General features: G+C 43.0%; 1 protein-coding gene across 1 annotated transcript in view; it reads right to left on the bottom strand.

The window, feature by feature from the left end:
• FAM135B (family with sequence similarity 135 member B) overlaps positions 1-26,464 on the bottom strand; it is a 149,691-nt gene that overhangs the window by 108,999 nt on the left and 14,228 nt on the right. The window contains exon 2 of the mRNA XM_075141118.1: positions 7,165-7,244. Coding sequence (XP_074997219.1) covers positions 7,165-7,244 — 80 coding nt within the window. The remainder of the gene's footprint in view (positions 1-7,164; positions 7,245-26,464) is intronic.

Below are 26,464 nucleotides of genomic sequence, written 5' to 3'. Positions count from 1 at the left end.
CAAAAGAAGCATGACTAGCAGGAGGTGATTCTCCCCCTCTACTCCTCTCTGGTGAGACCCCTGGAGTGCTGCGTTCAGCTCTGGGGCCGCCAACATAAGAAGGACATGAACCTGCGGGAGCGAGTCCAGAGGAGGGCCATGAAGACTATCAGAGGGATGGATCTTCAACCCTATGAAGACAGGTTGGGAGAGTTGGGGTTGTTCAGCCTGGAGAAGAGAAGGCTCGAGGGAGACCTTGTAGCAGCCTTCCAGTACCTGAAGGGGGCCTACAAGAAAGCTGGAGGAGGGACTTCTTACAAGGGCATGTAGTAATAGGACAAGGGGTAATGGCTTTAAACTGAGAGAAGGTAGATTAAGATTAGATATAAGGAAGAAATTCTTCACTATGAGGGTGGTGAGGCACTGAAACAGGTTTCCGAGAGAAGTTGTGGATGCCCCATCCCTGGAAGTCTTCAAGGCCAGGTTGGATGGGGCTTTGAGCAACCTGATCCAGTGGAAGGTGTCCCTGCCCATGGCAGGGGGGTTGGAACTAGATGATCCTTAAGGTCTCTTCCAACCCAAACCATTTTATGATTCTGTGATTCTATTTTTTTTAAATTGCTTGACCAAAAAGTTCAGAATGTTTTCTCCCTCAGCATGACTTTTAATTAAAGCTGCACATTTCTGAGATGAATCCTTTATCTTAACCTTGCCTTCTGACATTTTGAATTAGCCTCATGGAAAGAATTGCATAAAACTACCTCTCTACCCATACATAGATTCAGTGACGATAAAAAGCAAGATGTCCTATTAATTTCTTTGTATGAAAGATCCTTACATAAATGCAGCCTCTTATCGCTGTATTGCTCTATAAACCAAGGTTCGTTTCTCAGACATGCTGAAATGTGAGAAGATAGAATAGCTGACCCACTTAGGATCAGCAGGAAGTTTTGTCTTTGCTTTCTTAAACACTTAATGTTTTGTTAAAACAAACAGAATCTATGCTTTTCGTAATGTTTGTTTCTGTTTCTAAACTCATTGCCTGTTCTGTAAGATAGAGAATTCACATCTGAAAATAATTCTGTGCTTCGGAAACTTAGGTGAGCAAATATTCATTTGTTGTGTCACCTAACTGTGTAGCTGACACTCCATGTATTTATTCCAAATATTAATTCAGATGAGAAAATTCCCTGAGTAAAGTACAGGACATCACAATAGGACACCTCATAGTTTTTCATCAGTGTAGAACAGGAGGAAACAGGTGTCTATATGCAATTTACCTACTGAATTAGTGTAAATGACTATTCAATGTTTAGGGCAGTGATGGATTTTAAAGGACTTACAAGATTGAACCTTACATTAGACTGAAGGCAGCAAGGATCACTGCGTGGGGAAATCGGAGACATGTAAGTAAACCTGGAAGAGAGGAGAGCTCTGTGAAGGTCCAATTCACCCTGGAGTGGTAGGAAGGAAAAAGCTGTACGGCCTATTTAACCACAGAACTGAAGTTCATTCTTGGCCTCTAGCAGCAGAAATACTGTATTGGCTCTCTGCATCTGAACAAGTGGATTCTGCTTCTGCCAGACCTTCACGTGGCCACTGACGATGAAGTTTTGTGTCTCAGACTTACTACCAAGGGAAAGAAACTTGTGGTATGTGTTGGTGCTTACAGGCCCTTCCTAGTTCTGGCCTTCTCCACTGACCAGGTCTCAATTTTGGGTTGGGATGCCATTCAGCATCTCCAAGACTGTGGCCAACTCCACTACCATCTGTGTGATCTGCCCCAGCTTCTGGAGAGGGGAAAGGAGGTGTCCTGCATAGTTCAGGGTCTGCAATGGAAAATCTCCCAGCCACAAATACATCTTTTCAGCTTCCATCCTTTGAGCCATTTATGAAAGGCCTTGACTGGAAGAGGATCAAGACATGAACACAGAAGTAGCACGTCAGTCAGAGATATCTTCGGTTTACTCTTTTTCATCTTTTTTCTCTGCTTCTTTCTTTTCTCTTGGAATATCACGGAATTAGTTCTGTCTAGAATGTGGATTAACAATTCTTAAAATGTCTGACCATCTCTTAAGATTTCAGAGCTAATGAGGTTTTCTAAGACAACTCATCCCCAAAATAACTTCTCTCACAATAAGATCCCCTCTAGATATAATTTGTATTTGTCAGGTATGCTTTAGTTTATATATAAAATACATATTTATTTTCAGATTACTTTAATAAGCTTTGAAGACAAAACCATGTGTTTGCTAAAGCATGAGTCTCTCCCCCCTCTTCTCATGCTTCAAAAGCAGTAAGCTTATCTTCACTTAATGGAGGCAGAAATTACCTTTCAAAAAGTTATTTAAACTAATGACTGCAATTTCATACTGTTCCACAAGTCATGGTGCTGTTTCTTCTTGCTCTAATGAGCAACTAACTGCAAATTCTTGTTTTGACTGCATTAAGAAGCCATTTACAAGAAAAGGTTTTTCTTTAATAATCAAAGTAGAATTCCTTCACCAGGAGCTTCTTCGAGATATCCTAATACTAATAAAGAGATTAGGATCACTAATTGTTTATTAAAGACAGGCACAAACAGTTCATTAAGGAGCATATCAGAAACATAAATATCCCTTCAAATTAGGTCTTAGGTGCGAGGTAGTCACAGATCAACATTTAATTTATAGGAAAAGGCATTCAGTGTGGGCGATCATGATCTTGTATAGCACAATGCAGACACAGGTTTCAGCAATGTTCTTCATTTTCTGATACTCTCTCCTACTCTCCTTTTTGCACATCACAATTTAAATCATGCTAATTTTTTCTTGTCACCTAATGTCAGATATTCCGTTTTATGGGAAAGCATCAAACTGTGTGTACATGAAACACCTCTACATCACCAGTCAAGAGAGTTAATGTGTAATGGCAGTCACAGCTACTTTTTCTTGACTTGTCTGGAACAAATATTGCATCTTATCTCCCCTGTCTTACATGAGAGAGATGAAGAAAGAACCATATTCCTTGGCTGTCTTTGGCTTTCTGCACTCTTAGACAATAACCCGATTTAACTGACTAAAATTAGGTGGAACACTGCTAAAAATTTAACAAAGATTAGCCTGGCAGGTAATAATTTTTCTTAAATACTTCATATTCCTTGCAATTAGATTTTCAGGCCAAGTTTTCAAAAATATTTGTCTGTTTGAAAAGTTTTGAAAATTGGTAATGTAGTACTTCTAGATGGGAGAAACAAAGGAAATCTGGACACAAATCAAAGTTCTAAGTAATTTCTTTAGTTATATGCCATGCAAAATAATTTTTTTCTTAATGTTCACCCACCAAAAGCATTTCCTTGGTCTGTAAGGTAAACAGCTAGGCAAGCTGATTGGGAAGCAGCTATACATGATTGCAGTACATGAGAATGAGGCATAGTGAGTCTAAAACAGAACTTATAAAAAAAACCTGACTGCAACTTTCGCTAATAAAGAATAATTCTCTCTCAAAAGAGTAATGCATCCAGGTGGTGTGCAGACTACTGCAAAACACTGCAGAGGAAATTAAAATTTGTACTTTTCCTGAGATTTGGCTTAGCTGGCATCTTCAACAATGTAATTCACTCTCGTATTCTTCGTAGGTAATAATGCTGCTAAGATTTACCCCATGCATACCATCTTCCTTAAGTAATCCTCACCTATACTGTTCTCCTGGTCTCTACCATTATCCGCTCTTTCAGGTGATGCAGAAAATCAAGATAAAACAGCTAATCCTAACTGTTTCTGACCAGTGTTTTATCTCCCAGTGTTTTACCAATGATCTTGTGTGCTTATGGGTAAACTTTAAAATAAAAATGTTTTAAAGATACATTTTTAAGATAAGTTCCTGCAGTCTTTCATTTTGTATCTATAGCCTGGAAATCACTGAATGACTGTGTATTCATAACTTCTATGAATCCTTGTCCTTAAATTTATACAGTAGCCTAAAAACTTACGGAAGACACATAGTGCATCATAAAACAACTCAGCCAAGGAGCTAATTACACAAATGTGCTACTGTGAGATGGCATATTCACTTTCCCCATTCCTTTAGCTGTTCGTGCTTGAGTCAGGCAGATTCAGCCCACTGCATGCTGCAGGTGGACACCATCACACGGTAACTTTAACAAGCCGTGATGCTGAAGAGCACCAGAGGCAAAAGCCCCATAAATCCACTTAGAAAGGAGTTTAGCTTTAAGATATGTCTGCATTAGCTCAGCCCTGCAGAACTGATGCTGAGGCCAATGAAGTATGTGCTGTTATGAGCTGCACAAAAACAAGCAGAGAGCATAATTTGTTCTTTATAAGCCAAAAGCAGGCTGCATCAGTCATGAGATCTATTCAAAGACAGGAAGCTAAATTTCATGGGGGTTGAAAACCTGCATGAGAGCAACTAAAGACTGCGCACAACAAGCCTTGTTCCCTCTCTCCTTTTCATTGCTGAAAAAGTCACCAGCCACCAGTCTTCTCTTGTCTTTAAGGAAACCCACCTTGCTAAAAATGCTTAGGAGTATGAATGAAATGTATATAATTTTATAAAAATATATATATGTGCATACGTATATATGCTACATGGCATATTTATGTTCATACAGCCTGACTCAATACAAGCTAATGAGCAGCCTTGATGACCTAAGTGACCAAACCACAGGGGCTACTGAACTCCAGCACAGCTCCCCTTTGCTTCGACTGGGGCACACAGCCCATTCTATTCCCACAATGTAGACAGGATGCGGCCAACGTGGACTATGTAGTAGGTCATCAAGGCTTCCTGTACAACTTGTTGGTCCTGCGCCACGGATGGAGTCCCTGTTGTTCAGATTTGGCTGGCAACCACCAAGGGAATGCCTGATACAAGCTTCAGCTTCCCCTCTGCTGAATTGTTGAAAACTACTTTTTTTTTGGCCTCTGTTGTTGAAAACATCTAGTGGGAAGCAAACATCACTAATGCTGTTAGTTCTCATGGTTTTACTGTAAATCCTGCAAAATTTAATAAAAATAAAAGGCCACATGTACTGGAAGATAAGTACTACCTCTTATTTATTCTATATATTTATATATTTTATATATTTTATTACTGCATATATTCACAGATTTTACTTTATAAATTTACATAATTGTTTTCAAAACATATTCTCAGTTCTCATAGATCCTATGAACCTGATAAGGAAAAGATTCAAAATATTTCCTTCAAACCAGACTCATGAATCCCACCTATTTTGATATTCATTCTTGTTGGCGAGGTAGGAGTTTATTCACTATTTTATAACACCCTTCTTTTATTGTAATACTACTTTAATAGGGGTGTCTTATTGGAACATGCACAGCAATTTAATTAGTCTTAACCCAGCTATCCTCATACTGAGAGAGATCAGTGACATGAGAACAAAAAGACCATTATGGCCTGTTTGCCTTTAAGTTCAGTCCCATTAAACGATGCTCTCTTGCAGGCCTATGAAATCAATTAGGAAGTACTTGTGAAGATAGCCAAGGAAAAACTGTTTAAAGCCTTAACAGCTTAAATACCCCCTGTCTTGATGTTAGCACTATAAAGCTATTAGACTCCAGTCTCGATTGCATTAGCACTATGAAAGTCAGCTGCTAATCCTGTAACCACACTGCCTGCCTCGCCTCTCTCCTGCCCATGCTTCTACATGAATTGTTTCCAGCAGAGGTGAAAGAAGATGGGATACTGAAAATGTATCAGGCACAAGAAAAAACTAACCTGAATAGAAAGTAAATATAGAAAATAGTTGAGTTTCTTCCTTAAATTATATAGCCATCCCTGGTTCAATGCAGAATAGGAGTAGTTTGGGTTTTTTGTTGTTTGTTGTTGAGGGGTTTTTGCCCCTAGAAAGTAAAATCCTAGCTATCTTCATACTGAGAGTATTTCATTAGTTCAAGACTGCTTATGACAGAAAGTACTGTAATTTGAGAACATTTCCAGAGGTCAAAGGAACTCCAAGGGATTCTGGATATGGTGGTAGCACCTCTGTGATAACGTATTTAAGACGGGGGAAAAACTGATGTAGAACAGCAGCCAGGGAGAGGAGTGAGAATATGTGAGAAAAACAACTCTGTAGACACCAACGTCAGTGAAGAAGGAGGGGAGGAGGTGCTCCAGGCACCAGAGCAGAGATTCCCCTGCAGCCCATGGTGAAGACCATGGTGATGGAGGTTGTGCCCCTGCAGCCCATGGAGGTGCATGGTGGAGCAGATATCCACCTGCAGCTCGTGGAGGACCCCACGCCAGAGCAGGTGGATGTGCCCTGAAAGAGGCTGTGGCCCCGTGGGAAGCCCGTGCTGGAGCAGGTTCCTGGCAGGACCTGTCACTCTGTGGCAGACCCACACTGGAGCAGTCTGTTCCTGAGGGTCTACACCCCATGGAAAGGACCCATGCTGGAGAAGTTTGTGGAGGACTGTCTCCCATGGGAGGGACTCCACGCTGGAGCAGGGGAAGAGTGTGAGGAGGAAGGAGCGGCAGAGACAATGTGTGATGAACTGACCACAACTCCCATTCCCCGTCCCCCTGTGCCACTCAGGGGAAGGACTTAGAGAAATTGGGAGTGAAGTTAAGCCTGGTAAGAAGGGAAGGGTGGGGGGAAGGCGTTTTAAGATTTGATTTTATTTCACAGTACTCTACTGTGATTTGATTGGTAATAAATTAAATCAATTTCCCCAAGTCAAGTCTGTTTTGCCCATGACAGTAATTGGTGAATGATCTCTCCCTGTCCTTATCTCGACCCACAAGACTTTCGTTATATTTTCTCTCGCCTGTCCAGCGGAGGAGAGGGAGTGATAGAGCAGCTTTGGTGGGCACCTGGTGTCCAGGCAGGGTCAACCCACTACACACTGAAACAATTTTCATCCAGAAATCACTTAGAATAGTAAACAAACTCTTTCCATTGTCAGCAAGGAAAGCCACATATAAGAGAGACTGCTTGCAGATAAGATGGTGAGAATCTCCTCTGCTTTTCTGGCAGCCAGAAGCACCAAAACTCAAGCCCAGCTCAGCCCAAACCCATACCAGAAGAGAGAGCTGAAGAGCCACTGATCATTAGGGAAATCCAGGTTTGGATCCAAATCCAGGCTCACCCGTTCCCCACACACACTCTCCCCCTCCGTGCTGCCCCACCTCCAGTCATGTCACATCTTTCTGGGACCTGCTTACCTGTCTGTCCTGCAATCGTAGCAAACAGCCTGTGGGGAATCCTGGATGGGATCTTCAGTCCAGCTCTTATCTGGTAATACCTGGGGAGGAAGAATTAAAAATGGCATGCTGTTAGATAGGTGACCACTTGATCCAACCTAAAATTCTGAGAGAACACATCCTGGGCATCCGCTTTCAAACTGAAGTGCTCAAGAGGACAGGCATGCACAGAAACACCGAGTCTTTTCTTCTGCTTTTTAGTTTTAACTAAAGTGGGTTTATACTGATTTTAATCAGGCCCCTCCTATTTTGCAGCAGGCAGAGTGGACATAATGGCCTGATGTGTGACTAATGAGGAAAGATTGTGAAAAGCTCTTGGCTTCTTGTAGGGAAGAGAGATGTAGAGAAATATCTATGATAAAAGGCAGTGAGATCAGACAAGGAGTGACAAAAAATTCATACAAAACAAAGAAAGAGGAAACTTCTGTGGAAAGACAACAAATGAACTAATCTCACATCTAGGAAAATTCAGTTTATACATAGTGATTATCATTCTGCTGTTCCCTATTGAGGCCACCATATCATGAAGATGTCAGCATTAATCATATCTAAACCAGCTGTATTCTAGTTATTAGCAATCCCATAGGTGATCACTATGTTAAATGAAGACAGAAAAAGAAAACACAGGCAATTTCACCGGCTTAAGTTACACATGGTGCAGGTTACTTCAGAAAGTTTGCAATATGAGATCAATCTAAACAGAGAAAAAAATTTATCCCAGTCTTCCCTCATCACCACTTTCATGAATGAGGAATAAGCGGCAGTGTACAGTACAGTACCTAACCACGGCATTGTAGCTCAGGATACCTCCCACTGACCTGCTGTAACATCATATTGCTGCCAAACCCCCTTTCTCTGCATTTTCCCTCCCACCTTTTGTTCAGTCTATTTGTATATAAATCCTCATATCTCACAAGTGCTTGCAGATATTTTCGGCCTGATTTATGTCTAAGCCTCTAAATACAAAAATAAAGGTTAAATTATAACTGTAAAGGTCTACCCAGCACCTAAAGATGTTATGACACTTAGCAGAATTATTTCCTCAGAAGAGTATAACCATATGTGGAAATGAACTGTTAAAACACCTAGTTTTGTGTGAATTGCACAAACAACAGCTCATTCAGGTTACACTTACCAATAAAATCTTTGCTAGGGGTGTAATAGTGGATAAACCAGATCTGTCTCTGCTAGGTTAAAAGCTGAAGAAAGGGGTTTGATGGGGAGGAAAAAAAAAACACTTCAGAGGCAATTGTGTCATGGTCCTTCAGAGCTGAAAGCTCACATTACCCCACCTAATCCAACTGGCAGATCCTTGCCAACCTGGATATAATTCCTGCACCTTTGACATTTTTAGGTATCTGTTTTAGACAAGAACTTGGGCATGAAAACTCCCCATTTACATTTTTGTTTCCAGAAAAGAAAATAAAAGAAGCTCAGATTCTAAATACACACAGTACCTAGTTAAAAATAACAGCAACCAAATATAAACTGCCTGATCTTTCTCTCCCTTATGCTGTGCTTGCACTGTGGTAGGAGTTTTTAATTAATGCTATTGCTCCTGACTTCTTCCAGAGCATGTGCAAGAATTATACCTTAAGACCCTATCCTGGTTTTGGCTAGAGTTAGTTTTGGATAGAGTTAATTTTCTTCCTAGTAGCTGGTATAGTGCTGTGTTTTGGATTTAGGATGAGAATAACATTGATAACACACTGATGTTTTAGTTGTTGCTGAGCAGTGCTTACACTAAGTCACGGACTTTTCAGCTTCTCATACTGCCCTGCCAGCGAGGAGGCTGGGGGTGCACAAGAAGCTGGGAGGGGACACAGCCAGGACAGCTGACCCAAACTGTCCAAAGGGATATTCCATACCATATGATGTCATGCTGAACAAAAAAATGGGGGGGGGGGCTGGCCAGGGAGTCACAGCCACTGCTCGGAAACTGGCTTGGCATCGGTCAGCGGGTGGTGAGCAATTGCATTGTGCATCACTTTTTTTGTATATTCTTTTATCGTTATTATTATTTTCTCTTCCTTTTCTGTCCTATTAAATTGTTTTTATCTCAATTTTATCCGATTCTCTCCCCCATCCCACTTTGGGGGGAGTGAGCGAATGGCTATGTGGTGTTTAGCTGCCTGCCACGTTAAACCACAACAGACCCTTTGTATTTTCATTACAATTACACGCAATACAATTTTTTAACTGACAAAAATACCCTATTTGGACTACCTATACAATCTAATAATTTCCAAATAACAGCAACATGGTATTAAAGGAGGATTGCCACAGTAGTTTAATGGGACACTCCTCAGTATGCAGATATTAATGTCTTACTACATGTCCATTCCACCAGACTTATTCCTAAGAATAACATCCTATAACTGTCTGGCTACCTCTTTTAGATTTTTGCTGCTTAAGATTGCCGTGGGTTATCCTTGGCTAAGGGCCAAATTCCCACCCAGGTGCTCTCTCACTCCCCCTCATCAACAGGACATCAGGAGAAAATAGGACGAAAAGTAGGATGAGATAAAGACAGGGAGATCACTTACCAGTTACTGTCACAGGCAAAACAGACTCAACTTGGGGAAAATTAACTTCATTTATTATTTATTATTGGGTAGTAAGAAACAAAACCAAACATAAAAACAACACCTTCCCCCACCCCACTGCCTTCTTCCCAGGCTCAGCTTCACTCTTTCTGACTCCTTTCCTCCCAGGCAGCTCAGGGGGATGGGGACGGGAGTTACAGTCAGACCATAACAGCCTCTCTCTGCCGCTCCATCCTCCTCACACGTTCTCTGTTCCAATGTGGGCCCTTCCACAGGCTGCAGTTCCCTCAGGAAATATCCAACTGGCTACCTACTGCTTCACTATGATAATGTCTGCCTTCCCTCATCAGGTGTCTCATGTTCAGAAGCATCTCAAGCAGCTATAAATATTTTCATCAGGAAACTGATTTCCAGTGGCTTGGCTGGTGCTCCAGATTAAGTCACCTAAAGCTGGGGAGACTATACGTAGGTGCCTAACGTGCCAGTTTCAATGACCATGTAGTCAAAAGTCTCAATAGACTTAGAGACATTTGGCTCCTAAAAGGGATGCTGGGCACAACTTGGCTTCACTTATCATCCAGACTAGAACTGCTGATTACAATACAGCATTGGATATTAAAAACACACGAAGATACCTCAATACTGGTGACTTCATAACAAGGTTATTCCCACCCTTTATTATTTCCTTTGCAGAATGGACTAGGTGTAATGACATAAAGAAGCTAGGTCTTTGTCTTATTTTAACCTTTCCCTGTTCATCCCCTTAATTTTGGCAAATTCATTTGAATGTCAGAGATATTCTAGAAGTCATAAATAGACATCTTCCTGCGTACCCAAGTTTAACTGCTCAAAGCAAAAACTGCATAGAAAAGTCATAGAAACCTAAGGGACTCTCAGATTAAGGTTAAACTCTAAGGTTAAAGGTCCAGACGTAAAGAGAATCTGGAGACTAGTAAGGTCTGCAATACTAAGGAATGCAGCCTAAAATGCCACTCATATTTTACAGGCAACCAAACATGTTTTCATTCTTAATAAAAAGAATGACACTAATTAGTTACTAATAAAAGATTTATTGCAGATTGTTTGGCACCTGATGCCAAAAGGTCTGGCCTTGATAATGCAATGGCATAAGGCAATTCCGGTATAAACCATCATGGAGTTAGATACATTCTTCCTAAAGAAAGACTTTAAAGAATGGTCTTATGCCCAGAAGATACAAGAGGCTTCTGAATATCTTGTTTTTTCAAGATTGCAATGCCTTGCACATCAAGGTAGTGACACTGTTGGTCAATTAGATTAATGGCAGAGAAGGACAGTGTCCTGGTTTCGGCTGGGATAGAGTTAGATTTCTTCCTAGCGCTGTGTTTTGGATTTAGTACAAGAAGAATGTTGATAACACACTGATGTTTTCAGTTGTTGCTAAGTAGCCCCCTAGTCAGGGACAGCTCCCATACTCTGCCAGGTGCACAAGATGGGAGGGAGCACAGCCAGGACAGCTGGCCCAGCTGGCTAATGGGGTATTCCATACCATGTGACGTCATGCTCAGTATATGAATGGTAGGCGTGTTCCAGGAAGTACCGATCGCTACTTGGTTATCAGTCAGCGCGGGTGGTGAGCAATTGCATTGTGCATCACTCATTTTGTATATTCTACCACTATTATTATTATTTTCCCCTCCTTTTCTGTTCTATTAAACTGTCTTTATCTCAACCCACGAGTGTTTCTCACTCTTACCCTTCTGATTCTTTCCCCGTCCCACTGGGGAGGGGGGAGAGCGAGTGAGCGGCTGCGTGGTATTTGGCTGCCTGCCAGGTTAAACCACAACAGACAGTGATGTAGAAGACCTCAGATCAAAGTCCCCCAACACCCCAGTGACATTCATGGAAATTAACACACAGGGCAGTGAAAGTGTTAAAGGCTCGAACACAAAAATTATATTAAAAACTAGATAGAAATACAAATGCTCATGATTTATCTGTTTATTCCTTTTAAAATTGAATAGTTTCCTGAAAATCTTTGAGAACAAGTCATTTTTCAATGAAAGTTTCAGGCAAAATGTTAATAACAGCTCCAAAGGAGGTTATAAATATCACAAGCAGAATATGAGCAAAGAACAACTTCACCTTGGGTGGCCAGAAAAAGCTAAAGACATCCTCATTTGAGTTTCACCAGACCTTTTGTTGTTGAGTTAAAATAAATAACCTACCTACAGGAAACTGAATAAAACCCATTACTTATTTTTTTCTATTTTTAAGCCACATATCAGTACTTAAATCATAAGACAGGCAAATATTATCCATTCCTCCTCAGAGCTTCCTCTGAGGCTCTGCAGGCAGAGAGGAATTGTGAAACAGTGATTTTATGCCTAAGCAAAAACATAAAAATGAAGGTTCTTGCTCCCACACTGTGAAGTTGGATGTTACTTCACAATAGTCTGTACATTGTGAGGAGGGTTTTCCTGATCAAAATACAGGCTACCGCAAGACGCAGAGTCCCATACATTTTCTTCAACAGCAAACATAGATAAATATCTCCATTTCCCAACCTCACTGCCCTACACACCTCTTGGTTGTGCCAGTACAAGTAATAGTGAGACCAAGATGTAAAACAGAACCGTGTTAATGTGAGCACAAATAACAAATAAAACACTCTTTTTGACAGTACCTTTACAAAATTCCACACTGTTGTATGACCGAATACTGTGCTCAGTCCCTGCTAACAGGACGGTAGATGGAGAATGGTTTTGAGATGCTAACACCACTCATTCTGTTACAGTGATGTACTGTCTGAACTAGAAATGGCATAAATCATGCTGAGAAGCAACAGGTACAGCTGACCATACAGTATTTCTGGTTTTCCTCAGAATGAAGCAAACCATCTCCAGCTGGCTGTAAATACTCTCATCAGGAAGTGGCCTCATAGGCTGGTCATCCTCACCAGCCTCTTCCAACCCACCCAAGCAAAAGAGGGATCAGTTTAGTGGCCTGAGTTCTTCTAGAGTCTGCATGACCTGTTCTCACCTGAGTGGATGTCATGGTTTAACCTGGCAGGCAGCCAAATACCACACAGCCGCTCGCTCACTCCCCCCACCCCCACAGTGGGACGGGGAGAGAATCGGAAAGGTAAGAGTGAGAAAAACTCGTGGGTTGAGATAAAGACAAGTTTAAGAGAACAGAAAAGGAAGGGAAAATAATAATAATAATGATAGAATATACAAAATGAGTGATGCACAATGCAATTGCTCACTACCCGCACTGACCGAGAACGAAGTAGCGACTGCTACTGGAACATGCCTACCATTCATATACTGAGCATGACATCACATGGTATGGAATACCCCGGTTGGCTAGCTGGGCTAGCTGTCCTGGCTGTGCTCCCTCCCAATGCTTGTTTTGTTTTGGTTTTTTTTTTCTTAAGCTGAATGTCCTTGACTAGCAGGGTACTTAGCAACAACTGAAAACATCAGCGTGTTATCAACATTCTTCTCATACTAAATCCAAAACACAGCACTAGGAAGAAATTTAACTCTATCCCAGACGAAACCAGGACAGTGGAACATTTGCTGTGTGGACACTGCGGCAGCAAAGCCTTGAGGGTGGGCTGCTATCTGGGTGGAGGCAATTGCACAGACATGACTTCTCCTTCTTTGTGTAAGTAACTACTATCTGCATGTCAGGCTTGGGAAGAAATCCTACAGACAAGGGCTTTATCTCTGCCCAGCTGAGTGAACCTCTCCAAAATGATAAGAGGCATGAACAGAAAAACTACAAAAAATAGGACCTGGAGGTCAAAATCTACACCTAAAACTGGAAAATCAGGTGGAGGTAGACATTGCAAAAGCCACCAAAATAGTTACAGGAAGTCCTCCACCACATATGTGCAGGAAAGGACTGCCTGATAGTGATATGGAGCTGACAGTAATGATAAATGAGAAATTGCCTCCAAAAATAACAAGCTATTTTGCCCTCCTGCTTACCTTTTTTATGAAGAGCACAGATAGGAAGGCTAAAGGGAAGGAGTATAAAGCCTTGAAAAAGATCACAGCCAAGATGCCAAAATCAAAGATGTCAGCATGCTGGAGAACCTTGGCAGAAGTGACATGTGAACTGGACACTCAGTAATACAGGTTTACAACAAATCCAAGAAATCGATAAAGGTACATAACGGCTGATGATGAGCAGAAGCTAAACAGTCATTTTGCAAAGGGGCTGACATGGACAGCACTACAGGCCCTGAGTGTGGCCCCAGAAATACATAAGACTTTAGAGTAGATTTTGAAGGAAAGAGTAATTAGGAAATAAATGAGAAATTGCAATACAATTCCTGTTTTATTACAATTAGACTAAGTATATCTCATTAGAACTACGCTAGGTAGTACCTCTCTTTAAATAAACAGCTGGTTTGTGTTTTTTTCTTTTTTTTAAAACAAGAGCAGCGCATAAAAGCTTATTCAGACTTCAGAAAAGCAGGGAGACCATGGAAAATCACCAGTTAATGGAGAACAGGCACTGTGAAGGGAAGATCAGGAAACAGCAAGCTGATTTTACGAAAAGATCTAAAGGAACTTGGCACACTTAACTCAGCAAAACATGGAGCAATCAGATCCCCTCTCATTCTATAAATACACTGGGAGGAAAAACATCAGGAAGGAAGAAAAAGAGTGAGGTACAAGAAAGTACAACATTGCCACAAGAAAAACCACATATAAACTGCCCATGAATAAATGCAATTTAGAAATAAGAGGTTGTAGCTGGCAAAGGAGCAAGACTGTGAAACAACCTCCCAACACAAGGAGGAATGAAAAAGCCAATTTACTTTTAGGGGAAGTTCGGTAAATTTCCTAAAGATTTATAGGACATGGATCCTTCTTATTACATAACCCAACATTGAAAGCCAGCCCCACAACTTTGAGAGCCAATAAATCAACATTGTGACCAATCAATATAATGAACGCTTATAACAATTTTGCCTTAACACGCTTTGGTCAGATCTATCGTTATCTCAACCCTTCGAGCCCCACGTTGGACGCCAAAAAGGGCTGTCGTGGTTTAACCTGACAGGCAGCCAAGCACAATGCAACTGCTCACTGACTCCCCCCACACCCGGTGGGACAGGGAGAGAATTGGAAGGGTAAGAGTGAGAAAAACTCGTGGGTTGAGATAAAGACAGTTTAATAGAACAGAGAAGGGAAAATAATGATAATAATAATAATGATGATGATGATGATAATGATAGAATATACAAAATAAGTGATGCACAATGCAATTGCTCACCACCCGCGCTGACCGATAACCAAATAGTGATCGCTACTTCCTGGAACACACCTACCATGCATATACTGAGCATGACGTCACATAGTATGGAATACCCTGTTGGCCAGCTGGGCCAGCTGTCCTGGCTGTGCTCCCTCCCGGCCTCTGCTTGGTAGCATGGAAGCTGTCCTTGACAGGGTACTTAGCAACAACTGAAAACATCAGTGTGTTATCAACATTCTTCTCATACTAAATCCAAAACACAGCACTAGGAAGAAATTTAACCCTATCCCAGCCGAAACCAGGGACCAATGTCATTTACACAAGGAGTGCATACCAGTCCAAGTCCCTTCTCTCCTGCAAGACAGCCTGCGTGGGTCACCCTAGTAGCAATGAATTTGCCATCACCAGCTTCACTGGCCATTTGTGAATTAGTCATCTTTAAAATTAAATAGATAATTTTAATATTAACTTTGTTTTCCTGTGTCCAGGCACAATAGTCCCTGATTACTCGTACTGACTCACTTAGGGCACTGACATTAAAGCCTCCCTTGGGAGCCTGACTCCACTAACAGATGTGTTGGGTGACACTACCTCCCCTTGCCTCCTACTCTCACCTTTCAGCCTCTCGGCACTGCAGTAGTCAGACCTCCTCTCAGGAGCACCAAGATCACTCTCAGATGTTAAGTGCTCACTTAATGATCAAGCAGAGTGCAGAGGGTTGGGTTTTTTTCCTGTCTTTTTTAATTATTACATTGCACCTAAATACACAGAGAAAATATTTACTTTTAGGAGAATAAAAGGTTTCTGCTTCAGATAACTCCTTGTGCCATCTCTAGTGATCTAACCATACCACCTAACCTCAAAGGATTTACATTAAAAACAGAGAGACATGTCAATGGAGCAGGCTGGTACCAGCCCTGTTATGACACTTTGGACTCCATCCTCCCCTTGCTTCCTCCTCTCAAATCAATGCCAGAGCTTCTCAGCTCTCATCGAGCCCTACAAGCCGCTGCCTACTTGTCTTCCCCTGCCATTGACTGGTAATGGCATTGTAGAGCCTAGGTTAAGAAGAGATGACTAGCTTGAGAGAGGCAATTTGTTGGGTAATATCGATGCATCACACTACCAAACCAGACCACTCCCACTAGGAGCCATGACAGACCAGACTGCTCCTCCCTGATCATTCCTGCAGCATGGAAATCAAAAAGATTGGCTCTGTAATGCTGCCGTAGGAGCCAGACAAGTTCAAAACTGCATAGCTTCCACCTGATTTGAATTATACCTGACCAGCTCCAAGGCTTAAAATTTCATCCCAAGTTATGGTACATTTTAATAAACAACCCATAAGCTAATACATACTATAAAGAAACCAGCTGTATGCTTGAGCCTGATCAGTCAGCCTGGAGTTTCTCTTGCTCCTCAGACCAGTGTTGGAGTTGCCCTCCAGCAGCCCCTGTCAACAAAACTTCTCTGTCGAATTAGTCCTGCTGGGAAGCCAAGACAGCACACTATTTTGGAAGTCAATGAGGAAAAGCCTTACAGGCAAGGAAAAAGACAGATTTCTTCATGAAAACAGCATGAGAAGAGACCTCAAATCTCTGCAAGACGGAACTTCATTGGCCATATGGAAAGTTTGAACTCAGGGGTTTCAGCTGGAAAAAGCGCATTCCCTCTCTGGAAACGTGAACAGACCTTTTTGTCCTGCGCTGATGATCCCCAGAAGAGGATTCGCAAGTGTGTTACCATCTAGAACTACTTCCTACATATTCCAGAAGTTTATGCAGGACAGAGGAAACATCTCTGATCATCTGGGCGGATTCCCAGGAAAACACAGTAACCATAATCAGCCAAACAAACTACTTTTTCCTATACAGACATTGGGAGCTGAAACGTAAAAAAAAAGCCTCCCATCCAGTTAGCTTTATGCTGAGAAAGGAAAATGTGAAAAGCAATACCTGTCTTGAAGGTATAGGGAGAAAGCATGGGTAAAGGAGGCAACGCAGAGCACTCTGTTTCTTTCTTTTCCCTTCAATGAGACAAATCAGAGGTGTAGCCATGAAAGATTCTGTAACTTTGCATCAAATAACGGAGGAGTTTCCTTGTTTGTGGCGATAACGCTTTCGGTTACATATCTGACAGAGTCAATAGTATTTCACAGATCTATAAAGTGCACGAGTCAAACAGCAGTGTGCTGTATGGGTCCATTCCCTGTTCCTTTACTGCCTGTTTTGAATATAAATATTTTGGTGGGCTCTTTGGGTATTCAAAGACAGGAGTGCATGGGAAAAGGTGATGATTTTACACCTACTGAAGACAGACAGATAAATTAGACGATGCTGCATATCAGAAAAATTATTACATTGCTATATAAGGAAGTACAGCGTGCAATGCCCATGCACATGAGGAAGCCCTACAACATGACAACAAAATCTTTCAGACAAACCGTTTGATCCCTTTATGCTAACGAACAGCCAGTGTCAGTGGTTCAAACACCTCCACAGCAGCAGTTTATCGGCAAGGTTTCCCTTCGTGATCACCCTCCAAACTGTGACAGTACAGTGCTCATAGCAGCTGTGGATGATGTCTGGGAAAACAAGTGTCAGTACAGAACAATGCCTATAAAACATACATTGATCACTTATACAATCCATTTAGAACCTTTCATAATGTACTGCGTGTCCATGCCCAGGCGCTGGCAGGGGGCTGCAGGGGCCTCTGTGAGGAGAGGCCGGGCTGCCCCGTGCCGGACACAGCCGGTCCCAGCCGGTCCCGGCCGGCTCCAGCGGCCCCGCCGCAGGGCACAGCTGAGCCCCTCAGCCAAGCCGGGGCGCCGGGGGGAAAACAGGTTTCCGAAAGGGCCACGGGCGGCACAGGCAGAGGAGGAGGAAGCCCAGGAGGGAGCAGCGGCAGAGGGAGCCCGAGGCCGGAGGAGGAGGAGGGCAGGAGGGGCTGCAGGCCCGGGGCAGGGATCCCCGGCAGCCCTGGAGAGAGCCCGCGGGAGCAGAGACCCGCCCTGCAGCCCGGGGAGGGCCCCAGGCCGCAGCAGGGGGATATTTCCTGCGGGAGCTGCGGCCGTGGGGAGCCCCGGCGGGAGCAGGTTGTCCCTGAAGGGCTGCAGCCCGGGGAAGGGCCCGCGCTGGAGCAGGGAGACGGGGGAGGAGCGGCCGAGAGGGGCTGGGGGGGACCGACCGCAACCCCCATCCCCTGCGCCCCTCGGCAGGGGCAAGGAGGTAGAGGAGCTGGGAATGAAGGAGTGAGGTTGAGATTGGGGAAAAGGCGGGGAGAGGAGTCAGGAGTGAAGGAGTGTGGGTGGCTGAGCCTCAGAAAAAGGAGTTGATGCGGGAAAGTGTTTTAGGTTTGTTTCTCAGCATCCTACTCAACTTTTAAATATCAATAAATTAATTTTCTCCAAATCAAGTCTGGTTTGCCTGTGATGGTAAGTGATCTCCCTGTCTTTATCTTGACCCAAGAGCTTTTTCATTCTATTTTCTCCCCCTATCCCGTTGCGGGGGAGTGAGAGAGCAGCTGGGTGGGATCTGGCAGCTGGCCCAGCTCAACCCACAATTCCCAAACCCACCTTTAGGTGGGCGTTCTCTGACTGAAGGTGAGTGATGCTGGAAGTCCCATGGATCTCTGGAAGTTTCGTGCATCTCTAACTGCAAGGTCAGCTGTGCTATCTTGTATTTTTTACTAATCAAATTATCTTTATATTCCTCTAGTTGGTCTAATAAGGCTGCAATCTCTCTCTCTTTTGTCACAAGTGCTTCCTGTTCTGCCTCTAACTGTTTCTTTAGCACTTGATCAGAACTGCCTTCCGTAGGTATGCCATGCCTTGTATCATCTAATTTAAACTGTAGAGCAGACATCTGAATCAGGTTATTGTACTGTTGCTGTTGTAATTCTTCTTCATTTTGTTTTAATTCTGTTTCCACTTTCTTCATTTTTTGTAGTTGTTGTTACAACTAGTTTACAGTCTTTATGGCTTCAGTACCTCTGTTTTCCAGTTCTTGTATCTGTGCCACCAGTTTCTCTATTTCTATGTCACAAGATGTAAGTTCTTGATGGTTTTGCTCTTTTTCTAATAAAAACTTATTGTAATCATCCATCTTCTATTTTATTTCTGCTTGCAAAAATTCTACCTCATATTCTCTGAGCATTCCAGAAGTCTTTGATGTTTCTGTAAGTTTTAACTGTTCTTCCAGTTCCTTAATTTTTTGCATCCCATTAATTTTTCCTTTCTATAGCTTACTTATCCATCAATTGCCACTGGTTTTCAAGCTGGTTTTCAAGGACTGGAATTTGCTTGTTTAGATACACAGCCTCCAATAATTGCTTAGCCAAGTCCTGATTACTATGCAGTTGTTCTTCATGTTCTGCATCCTATTTTTTCATTTGAGAGGGCAAGCTCAAATGGTCCTTTCCTGCCTGACACTGAAACTCTAATTTCTCCATTGCTAAAAATTCCACTTCCAGTCCTAGAAAGTGTTTTTAAGAGGAGCCCAGGGATTGCATTATTTCTTTTATTGTTTTGTGGCCTATCACTTTCTTTTTATTGTCTTATGGTGTTGTACAGGATATGTGAAACTTGTCAAACTAATGATCTGTTTGTACAAAAACTGTGCAGTTTTTGCTCCATGTTCAACTCGTGAAACACTGAAAAGTGTCCACATTTCCTAGCTATTGTTTGTTTCTGATTCTGTACTGAGATCTTCAGTCTTTCAGAATAGGGAAGGCTGCCTTTTTTTGTGGTTTATTTCTTTATTTGTACCATGTATGACAGAGTCATGTCTTAATCTGTGTTTACATCTCATAGGAGTTACCCTCATAAATAAGGCTGTCTCTCTGAATTAAGAACCTCATTTTGAGAACTGAACCATTGCAACCCCATTCTCTTTAACAGGAGAAAATCGAGTTGTAATGAGTTCTAGGAACCAGGCTCCAAAAAAGAACAGGATGAAATTCCTCTCTCAAACCCACCTGACACATCTTAGGAAATGGCTCAAAGTTTTCCATTGTTTCTTCTCAAGGAAAATGTAGCTTCTGAAGAACTTTTTTTTTTTTTTTTTTTTGAAAACCTTTATTTTCCTCCCTCTATTCCCTTAGGGACTGTTTTCAAAGAAACTGGAAATTTAAAATTCATTTTGAATAAATTACAAAAGTAATAATTTTCCTCTTATGGAGGCATAGTAGAGACACTATGTGAGTCTAAGTTTTTCTAAATCAAATAGTGTATGTGGGTTCTGCTAGTTTAGACTGTTTTTCAAAAAAAGAACTTGTCCGGGCAGTCTAGGCCACAAAAAGTAATGCATTTATAACCTACAACTCCCAAGGTAATGCATGAGAGAAATGTAGCCTATGTTAAGCTGGTGCAAAAGAAAATATTTCAGAGAAATTAAATATTTGAATGAGAAGAATATACTTCCCCCCCAAAAATGCAACAAGAACAAATAATGCTTAATTTCAGCAGAAACCACTGAAACAGTGTCTTTGCACTTCTGAGATAATTTTTTGTTTTCTGACAGGTATCCTAAGAATTTCTATCTTAAGATGGTCTATCTGGACCCAGATAGAAATGCTGAGTTCTCAGAATTTAGGATGGGTGGATGTTTTGAATTTCTCTTTGCTCTGGTACCAATCTGCCATCACTGAGCTCAGTTTTATGCAGCTCTGCATTGCCCTTGGGAAGTCCGCTGTGGGCTAGTGCCAGATGCTTCAACCTTCTTGAACGCTGATTCATGAGAATCCACCTGCTGATGCACCTGAGCAGAGTGGAGACTTGATATGTTGGGTCAGTGATGCGAAGCAGGGACTGTAACACCAAATTGCCATGGAGAGAAGTGAGTGAAAATTCCCTTTGGGCTCCTGTAAATGTCAGGCCTTGGTGGGAGGCACTTTCCAACTGCAGTATGGTAATCTCCTTTCCTTGTTCTGCCAGCCAGCCCGCAATGGCTGAAATTGAGCTCAATGACGGCAGATCAGTACCAGTGCAATGGCTGGGTGGGATTATGGACCGGGAGACCATCCTGAAAGTGCCAGAGATACAGGCATAGGCATGGAACAAAACAAGTCTTATGCTGAGACCATGCAACTTGACCTATCTGCATGACTTTCTTCCATCATAAGAAGTGTTCATCTTGCATGGGACTTCCAGGTATTTGAACTGACCAATTTAGTGACAGCGGAATTTAGGGATCAGCTAGATGGGCTAAGTGGCCTAACTTGTCCTGGGATCATGATTCACTGTGTGTCAGATTGCACTGCATCTCCACTTTGCTCATGTCCCCAAACTTCCTTCTTTTGGAAACTAGTTCAGGGGCACTGGCTGGAAGATACTCGGGTTTTGTATTCATTTGGGATTAGACTATTGCCAGGCTGTGAATGAAGTAAAAATCTCTCCTTGGTCTGCTGGGTTAGACATACCCATTTTGTCCCCAATCAGTTTGTATCTCTGTTTCATGGTCACTTTGGCTTTCAATCTTCTGAGGAGTTTTAAGAATCAGAACATGAAAAGATTTGTATACTTTTTAAAGCAGCGGCCTCTGAGAAGCCATTTCCTGGCTATCATATCCTGTTGTCTCCTGTTTCCAGGAGTGGGATCCAAAACTTAATAAAATTTAGTGTAAATAACCACTTGTCCAAACCTGTTTATCCATTTCAGTCTATAAACATTACAGGAACACTTTAGAACTCTCATGAGACACCATATTTGTCTTAGTCTAGTAAAAAAGATGTAATATAAAGGTTTGAATTAAGAAAGGAAAAGAATGGCCTTCAGGAATATTCAGCTCCTTTTATATCTATTAAATGATTGCTATAGAGTGTCTCTTGTTTGCACCCAGAACAGTTAAGTGTAACTTAACTCTCTGAGATTATCACAGCGTAAGATTTTTCAGATGCTTTAGTTAGAACAGCACCAATTCTCTCGATCTCTAGCTGTATAACGTGAGAGCAGATTGAAAAAGGTTACTACTTGACTGTGAGACTAAATTAAGCCATGTTTTCAAGGTTTCTTGTTGCCTTTGAGACAAGGATATAAGTGCTCGTTTCCTTATTAGGGTCCTAATTTTTCTGCCCTTTCCCTTCCCTGTTTCTCTTTTCCAACAATAAAGCATGTTTCTTTTATTTCACTCTGCTCTTCACTATTCTACTGCCTACTCCTCTTCACCCCTACTTTACTGTGCTGTCTGAAAGGGAAGTAAAGGGCAAATTGCTTTAAGAGTATGGATATGGGACCAAATAAAAGGCAGCATTGCTACCTTGGTGAGCATAAAAGGGCAAGAGCCCCTGAGGCGAGCATAAAAAGAGATGTAAAGAGTGCTGGTTGGTGTAATTGTCAGAGAGCTGCAGGGATGCAAGGGTTGGAGCTTTTATGGCCTGTAGGGTTGCAAGTTTCTGCAGAGAAGAGGTGATCTGATGAAAAGCTACAAGAAGCTAGAAGTATAAAAATGATCAAGGTTGTGGCTTACCTGGATCCAAATGAAAGCCTTGACTCAAAGGCATCAAGTGCCAAGTGTAGGCTCTCATTCAGTAATGCACTGAAATATGGGAGCTCTCTTGTTAATACTAATGCTCATTTGCCAAAAGTTGTTTATATCTTCTCCACATTGTACCCAGAGCACTCGGCTATTGAAAGCTTCCAGCTCTAAACCTTGGACTCAAAACATATCTGCCTGTGTTTGATCCCAGGACATGCTGAGCACCTCCAGAAGATGCTGAGAACCCTTGCACACTGTTTGTTTGGGTGAGAATGAATCACACCAAATACCTCTCAGATCTTCAGAACTGGACAGCATTTGTTGTTAAAACAGAATTTTCTGTCAGAATGTAAAATCAAAAAAGAGGGCTGCCCTATATTTAGAATTCAACAATTTCCTCTTATTGAATGCACAACGCCCTTTGTCACGCTTCCTTGTGTCTGCATGCTACAGCCTCCTCGGAGGCGAGAAGTTTGCTTTCAGTAGACTCACTATGCCTTCTAGCTAGAGACAAGGGCTACATTATTTACTGTACTGCAAGGAGGGTATGGATTGCCCTCCTCTTTCCCTATTGATTTTAGACCTACCTTCATCAAAAGTTAAAGAACCTGAGGATAAATCTGGGGCGAGAATCACAGAAACTTGATGTGATAAATGGCTGTGGATGCCATGGGCATCGCAGAGGAAGCCGCCAGACAGACTTGTTACCTTGTTCAATGTTTGTGTAAGACACAGCATTGAAAGCTGAGGAGAGCCTTCCTCACGCCACCTCCAATGGCTTCCAAAGTGAGAGGAAGGTTCCTTGGGCTGTCCGAGGTGTTCCTTCTACTGCCAAAAAGGTGGGAAGGAAATGGTGATGGTGGGAATGGTGATAGCTGCTGTGAACAAGCACCTTCTGCCTACTGGTAGCTCCTGTGCCACACACACTCACTCCTTTTTTCTGGGGTTCTTCTATACCCTGCCAGGAGCCTGTGGTAGAACTAGGTCAGAAAGGCTTCTTGAAATAGCATTTAATTGAGAAAGTGTCTGGATTGGCGTTTGTAGATGTGTGTAAGTTCTCAGGAAACATCACACAAATGAAATGTTTTGAAATAAGCTTGCAATTTAGTTTCAAAGTTTACATTTGAGTTTTATGCCTTTTTTTTTGATCACTTCAGAATGCAACAGAATAGGAATGATTTTCCATTTTTTAATTTAATAGTACATTTAAAATAATTAAGAAGAGCTTTATGCTAATCCACCTTGTATTCTTTTCTGAGTCAGTTTACTTCCAGCTGCTGTTGAGATCAAAATGTCCCTGTTTGTATCTGATTCTTGTGGCATAGTGGCAAACTCTTTGGTTGTAAAATGAAATATTATGCCCTTGTATGTAAAGAAAAATATTTTTGTAATTGGAAACGTTGTGTATCAGTAGTGGGTTAACCATGGCTAAGGACCAAACTCCCACTCAGCTGCTCACTGGCTCCACCTCATCAACAGGACAGGGGAAGAAAGTAGGATGAAAAAGCTCATGGGTCGAGATAAAGACAGAGGGATCACTTACCAATTATCATCATGGGCAAAACATACTCAAATTGGGGAAAATGAAGTTAATTTTTTGCCAATTAAAATAGATTTGAGTAGTAAGAAACAAAGACAAACATTAAAACACCACCTCCTCCTCAACCTTTTCCTGGGCCTTTGACTTGGGCCCGAGTGAAAGGAGGAGCAGGAAAGAAGAACGTTGTCTCCCTTCCCCCCAACTCTCCCCCAGTCCCACCTTCACCCCTCCACTCCCGACCCCTCTCCCCCCGAGGGGCGCAGGCGGTGGGGATGGGGGTTGCGGTCGGTCCCCCCCAGCCCCTCTCGGCCGCTCCTCCCTCCTCCCCCGTCTCCCTGCTCCAGCGCGGGCCCTTCCCGGGCTGCAGCCCTTCAGGGACAACCTGCTCCCGCCGGGGCTCCCCACGGCCGCAGCTCCCGCAGGAAATATCCCCCTGCTGCGGCCTGGGGCCCTCCCCGGGCTGCAGGGCGGGTCTCTGCTCCCGCGGGCTCTCTCCAGGGCTGCCGGGGATCCCTGCCCCGGGCCTGCAGCCCCTCCTGCCCTCCTCCTCCTCCGGCCTCGGGCTCCCTCTGCTGCCGCTCCCTCCTGGGCTTCCTCCTCCTCTGCCTGTGCCGCCCGTGGCCCTTTCGGAAACCTGTTTTCCCCCCGGCGCCCCGGCTTGGCTGAGGGGCTCAGCTGTGCCCTGCGGTGGGGCCGCTGGAGCCGGCCGGGACCGGCTGGGACCGGCTGTGTCCGGCACGGGGCAGCCCGGCCTCTCCCCGCAGAGGCCCCTGCAGCCCCCGCCAGCGCCTGGGCACGGACACCTGATGTACTGGATAACAGCAACTCTTCAGCTTTCCTTTTCCCACAAACACTGTTTCAAGAGATAAATCGAGAAACTGACCATTTCAATGAGCAGATGAATAAACACCAGACTTTCACACACAGGTGCATTTCTCCCACACCAGGACTGGGGGTGACCAGATCAGCACACCCCAAGGAAATCCTCCTCCTCCTCCTCCTCCTCCTCCTGTTCTCCTTATGTTCGCATTTTTACTTTTTGCATGAGATTTTCTTTCCTACTCTTTCTCAGGAAACGGGTCATCTCTATTTCCACCCACTCACTCCACATGAATAAAACTAATTGCTAAATGTGGGATCTTACCCAAATTTACCTATTTTTCTCACTGAACTGTTGGCATCACTGAAGGGGCTTTTCCCCGCTTCCAAGAAGGATGAATAGTCTCTTCTAAAAGTACACTCGGTGCTGGCACAAGTCTGACAGCTCTGGAGATGGAAATTCCATTTTCTGCGGAATGGATTCAGCACTAACAACGGCATCGCAACCTCTTCACAATGTTTTTGTCAATATGAGTCCTCTCTCCTTTACAGAAAATCTGTACAGAGACGTGAAAAGATTTTTCAATCCCAACTGCGTCATGAATCTGTCCCCTCTGCTAAAGCTCATTTTTGAGCTAATCGTAAAAATATTAATATTAATCATGTAAGAATTCACAAAACCTTGTGTTTCAGAAATTTTCTCCCAGGAGAAATTTTTCACAGAAGACAAAATAGAACCAGAGCAGTACTGAACAACACAGCATTAGAGACAAACGATGTGTCCACCTGAGCTGCCACCAAATCCTGGAAATACTAAGAGTTTGTAGCCACTTACCCTTACACCAGTCTCCAAGTTGGTTGCAAATCTACTCTTTGTATGAGGATGACTTATTTCTGAAACAGCTAGAAGTGAAACCCACACTTATCTTCCGTCAGGATCCACAAATCAAATACTCTTCATAGAGTCATAGAATCATAGAATAGCCTAGAATGGAAGGGACCTCAAAACATCAGGCGCTTCAGTCTTTCATGGGAAAGGGAACCTAGACGAAATTATCTAACAGCCCGTCCAATCGCATCTTGAACACCTCCAGCGATGAGGACTCTCACTCCAGGGAATGATTGTTCTCACTGTAAAAACTTTCTTTCTTAGACAGGGATGAAACCTCTTCTGGTGTAAATTGTACCCATTGCTCTTTGCCTTCTCCATGTGACTCCTCATGAAGAGAGAGCCTCTGTCCTCTTTGTAGCCACCCTTTAAGTACTAGAATATTGTGATGAGGTCTCCCCTGAGCCTACTCTTCTCAAGGGAGAAAAGACCTAACTCCTTCAGTCTTTCCTCATAGGGCAGGTTCTCCAGCCCTGCTTTGATCGCCTTCATGGCCCTCCTTTGGACCCTCTCCAGTCTGTCCATGTCTTTCTTGAATTGTGGGGACCAGAACTGGACACAGTACTCCAAATGTGGCCGGACAAATGCTGAGTAGTGGGATGATCACATCTCTGTCTCTGCTAGTAATACCCCTATGCATGCAGCCCAGGATCCAATTTACCTTTGTTGCTGCAGCGGCACATCCCTCCTGATGTGTCCAACTCACCACCCAGTTTGGTGTCATTAGCAAACTTGG

This window comes from Calonectris borealis, chromosome 2 (genome assembly GCF_964195595.1).
Source record: "Calonectris borealis chromosome 2, bCalBor7.hap1.2, whole genome shotgun sequence".
In the NCBI taxonomy this organism is placed as follows: Eukaryota; Metazoa; Chordata; class Aves; order Procellariiformes; family Procellariidae; genus Calonectris; species Calonectris borealis.
The sequence above is the reverse complement of the archived record's forward strand: the minus strand, read 5'-3'. Positions and strand labels throughout refer to the sequence as shown.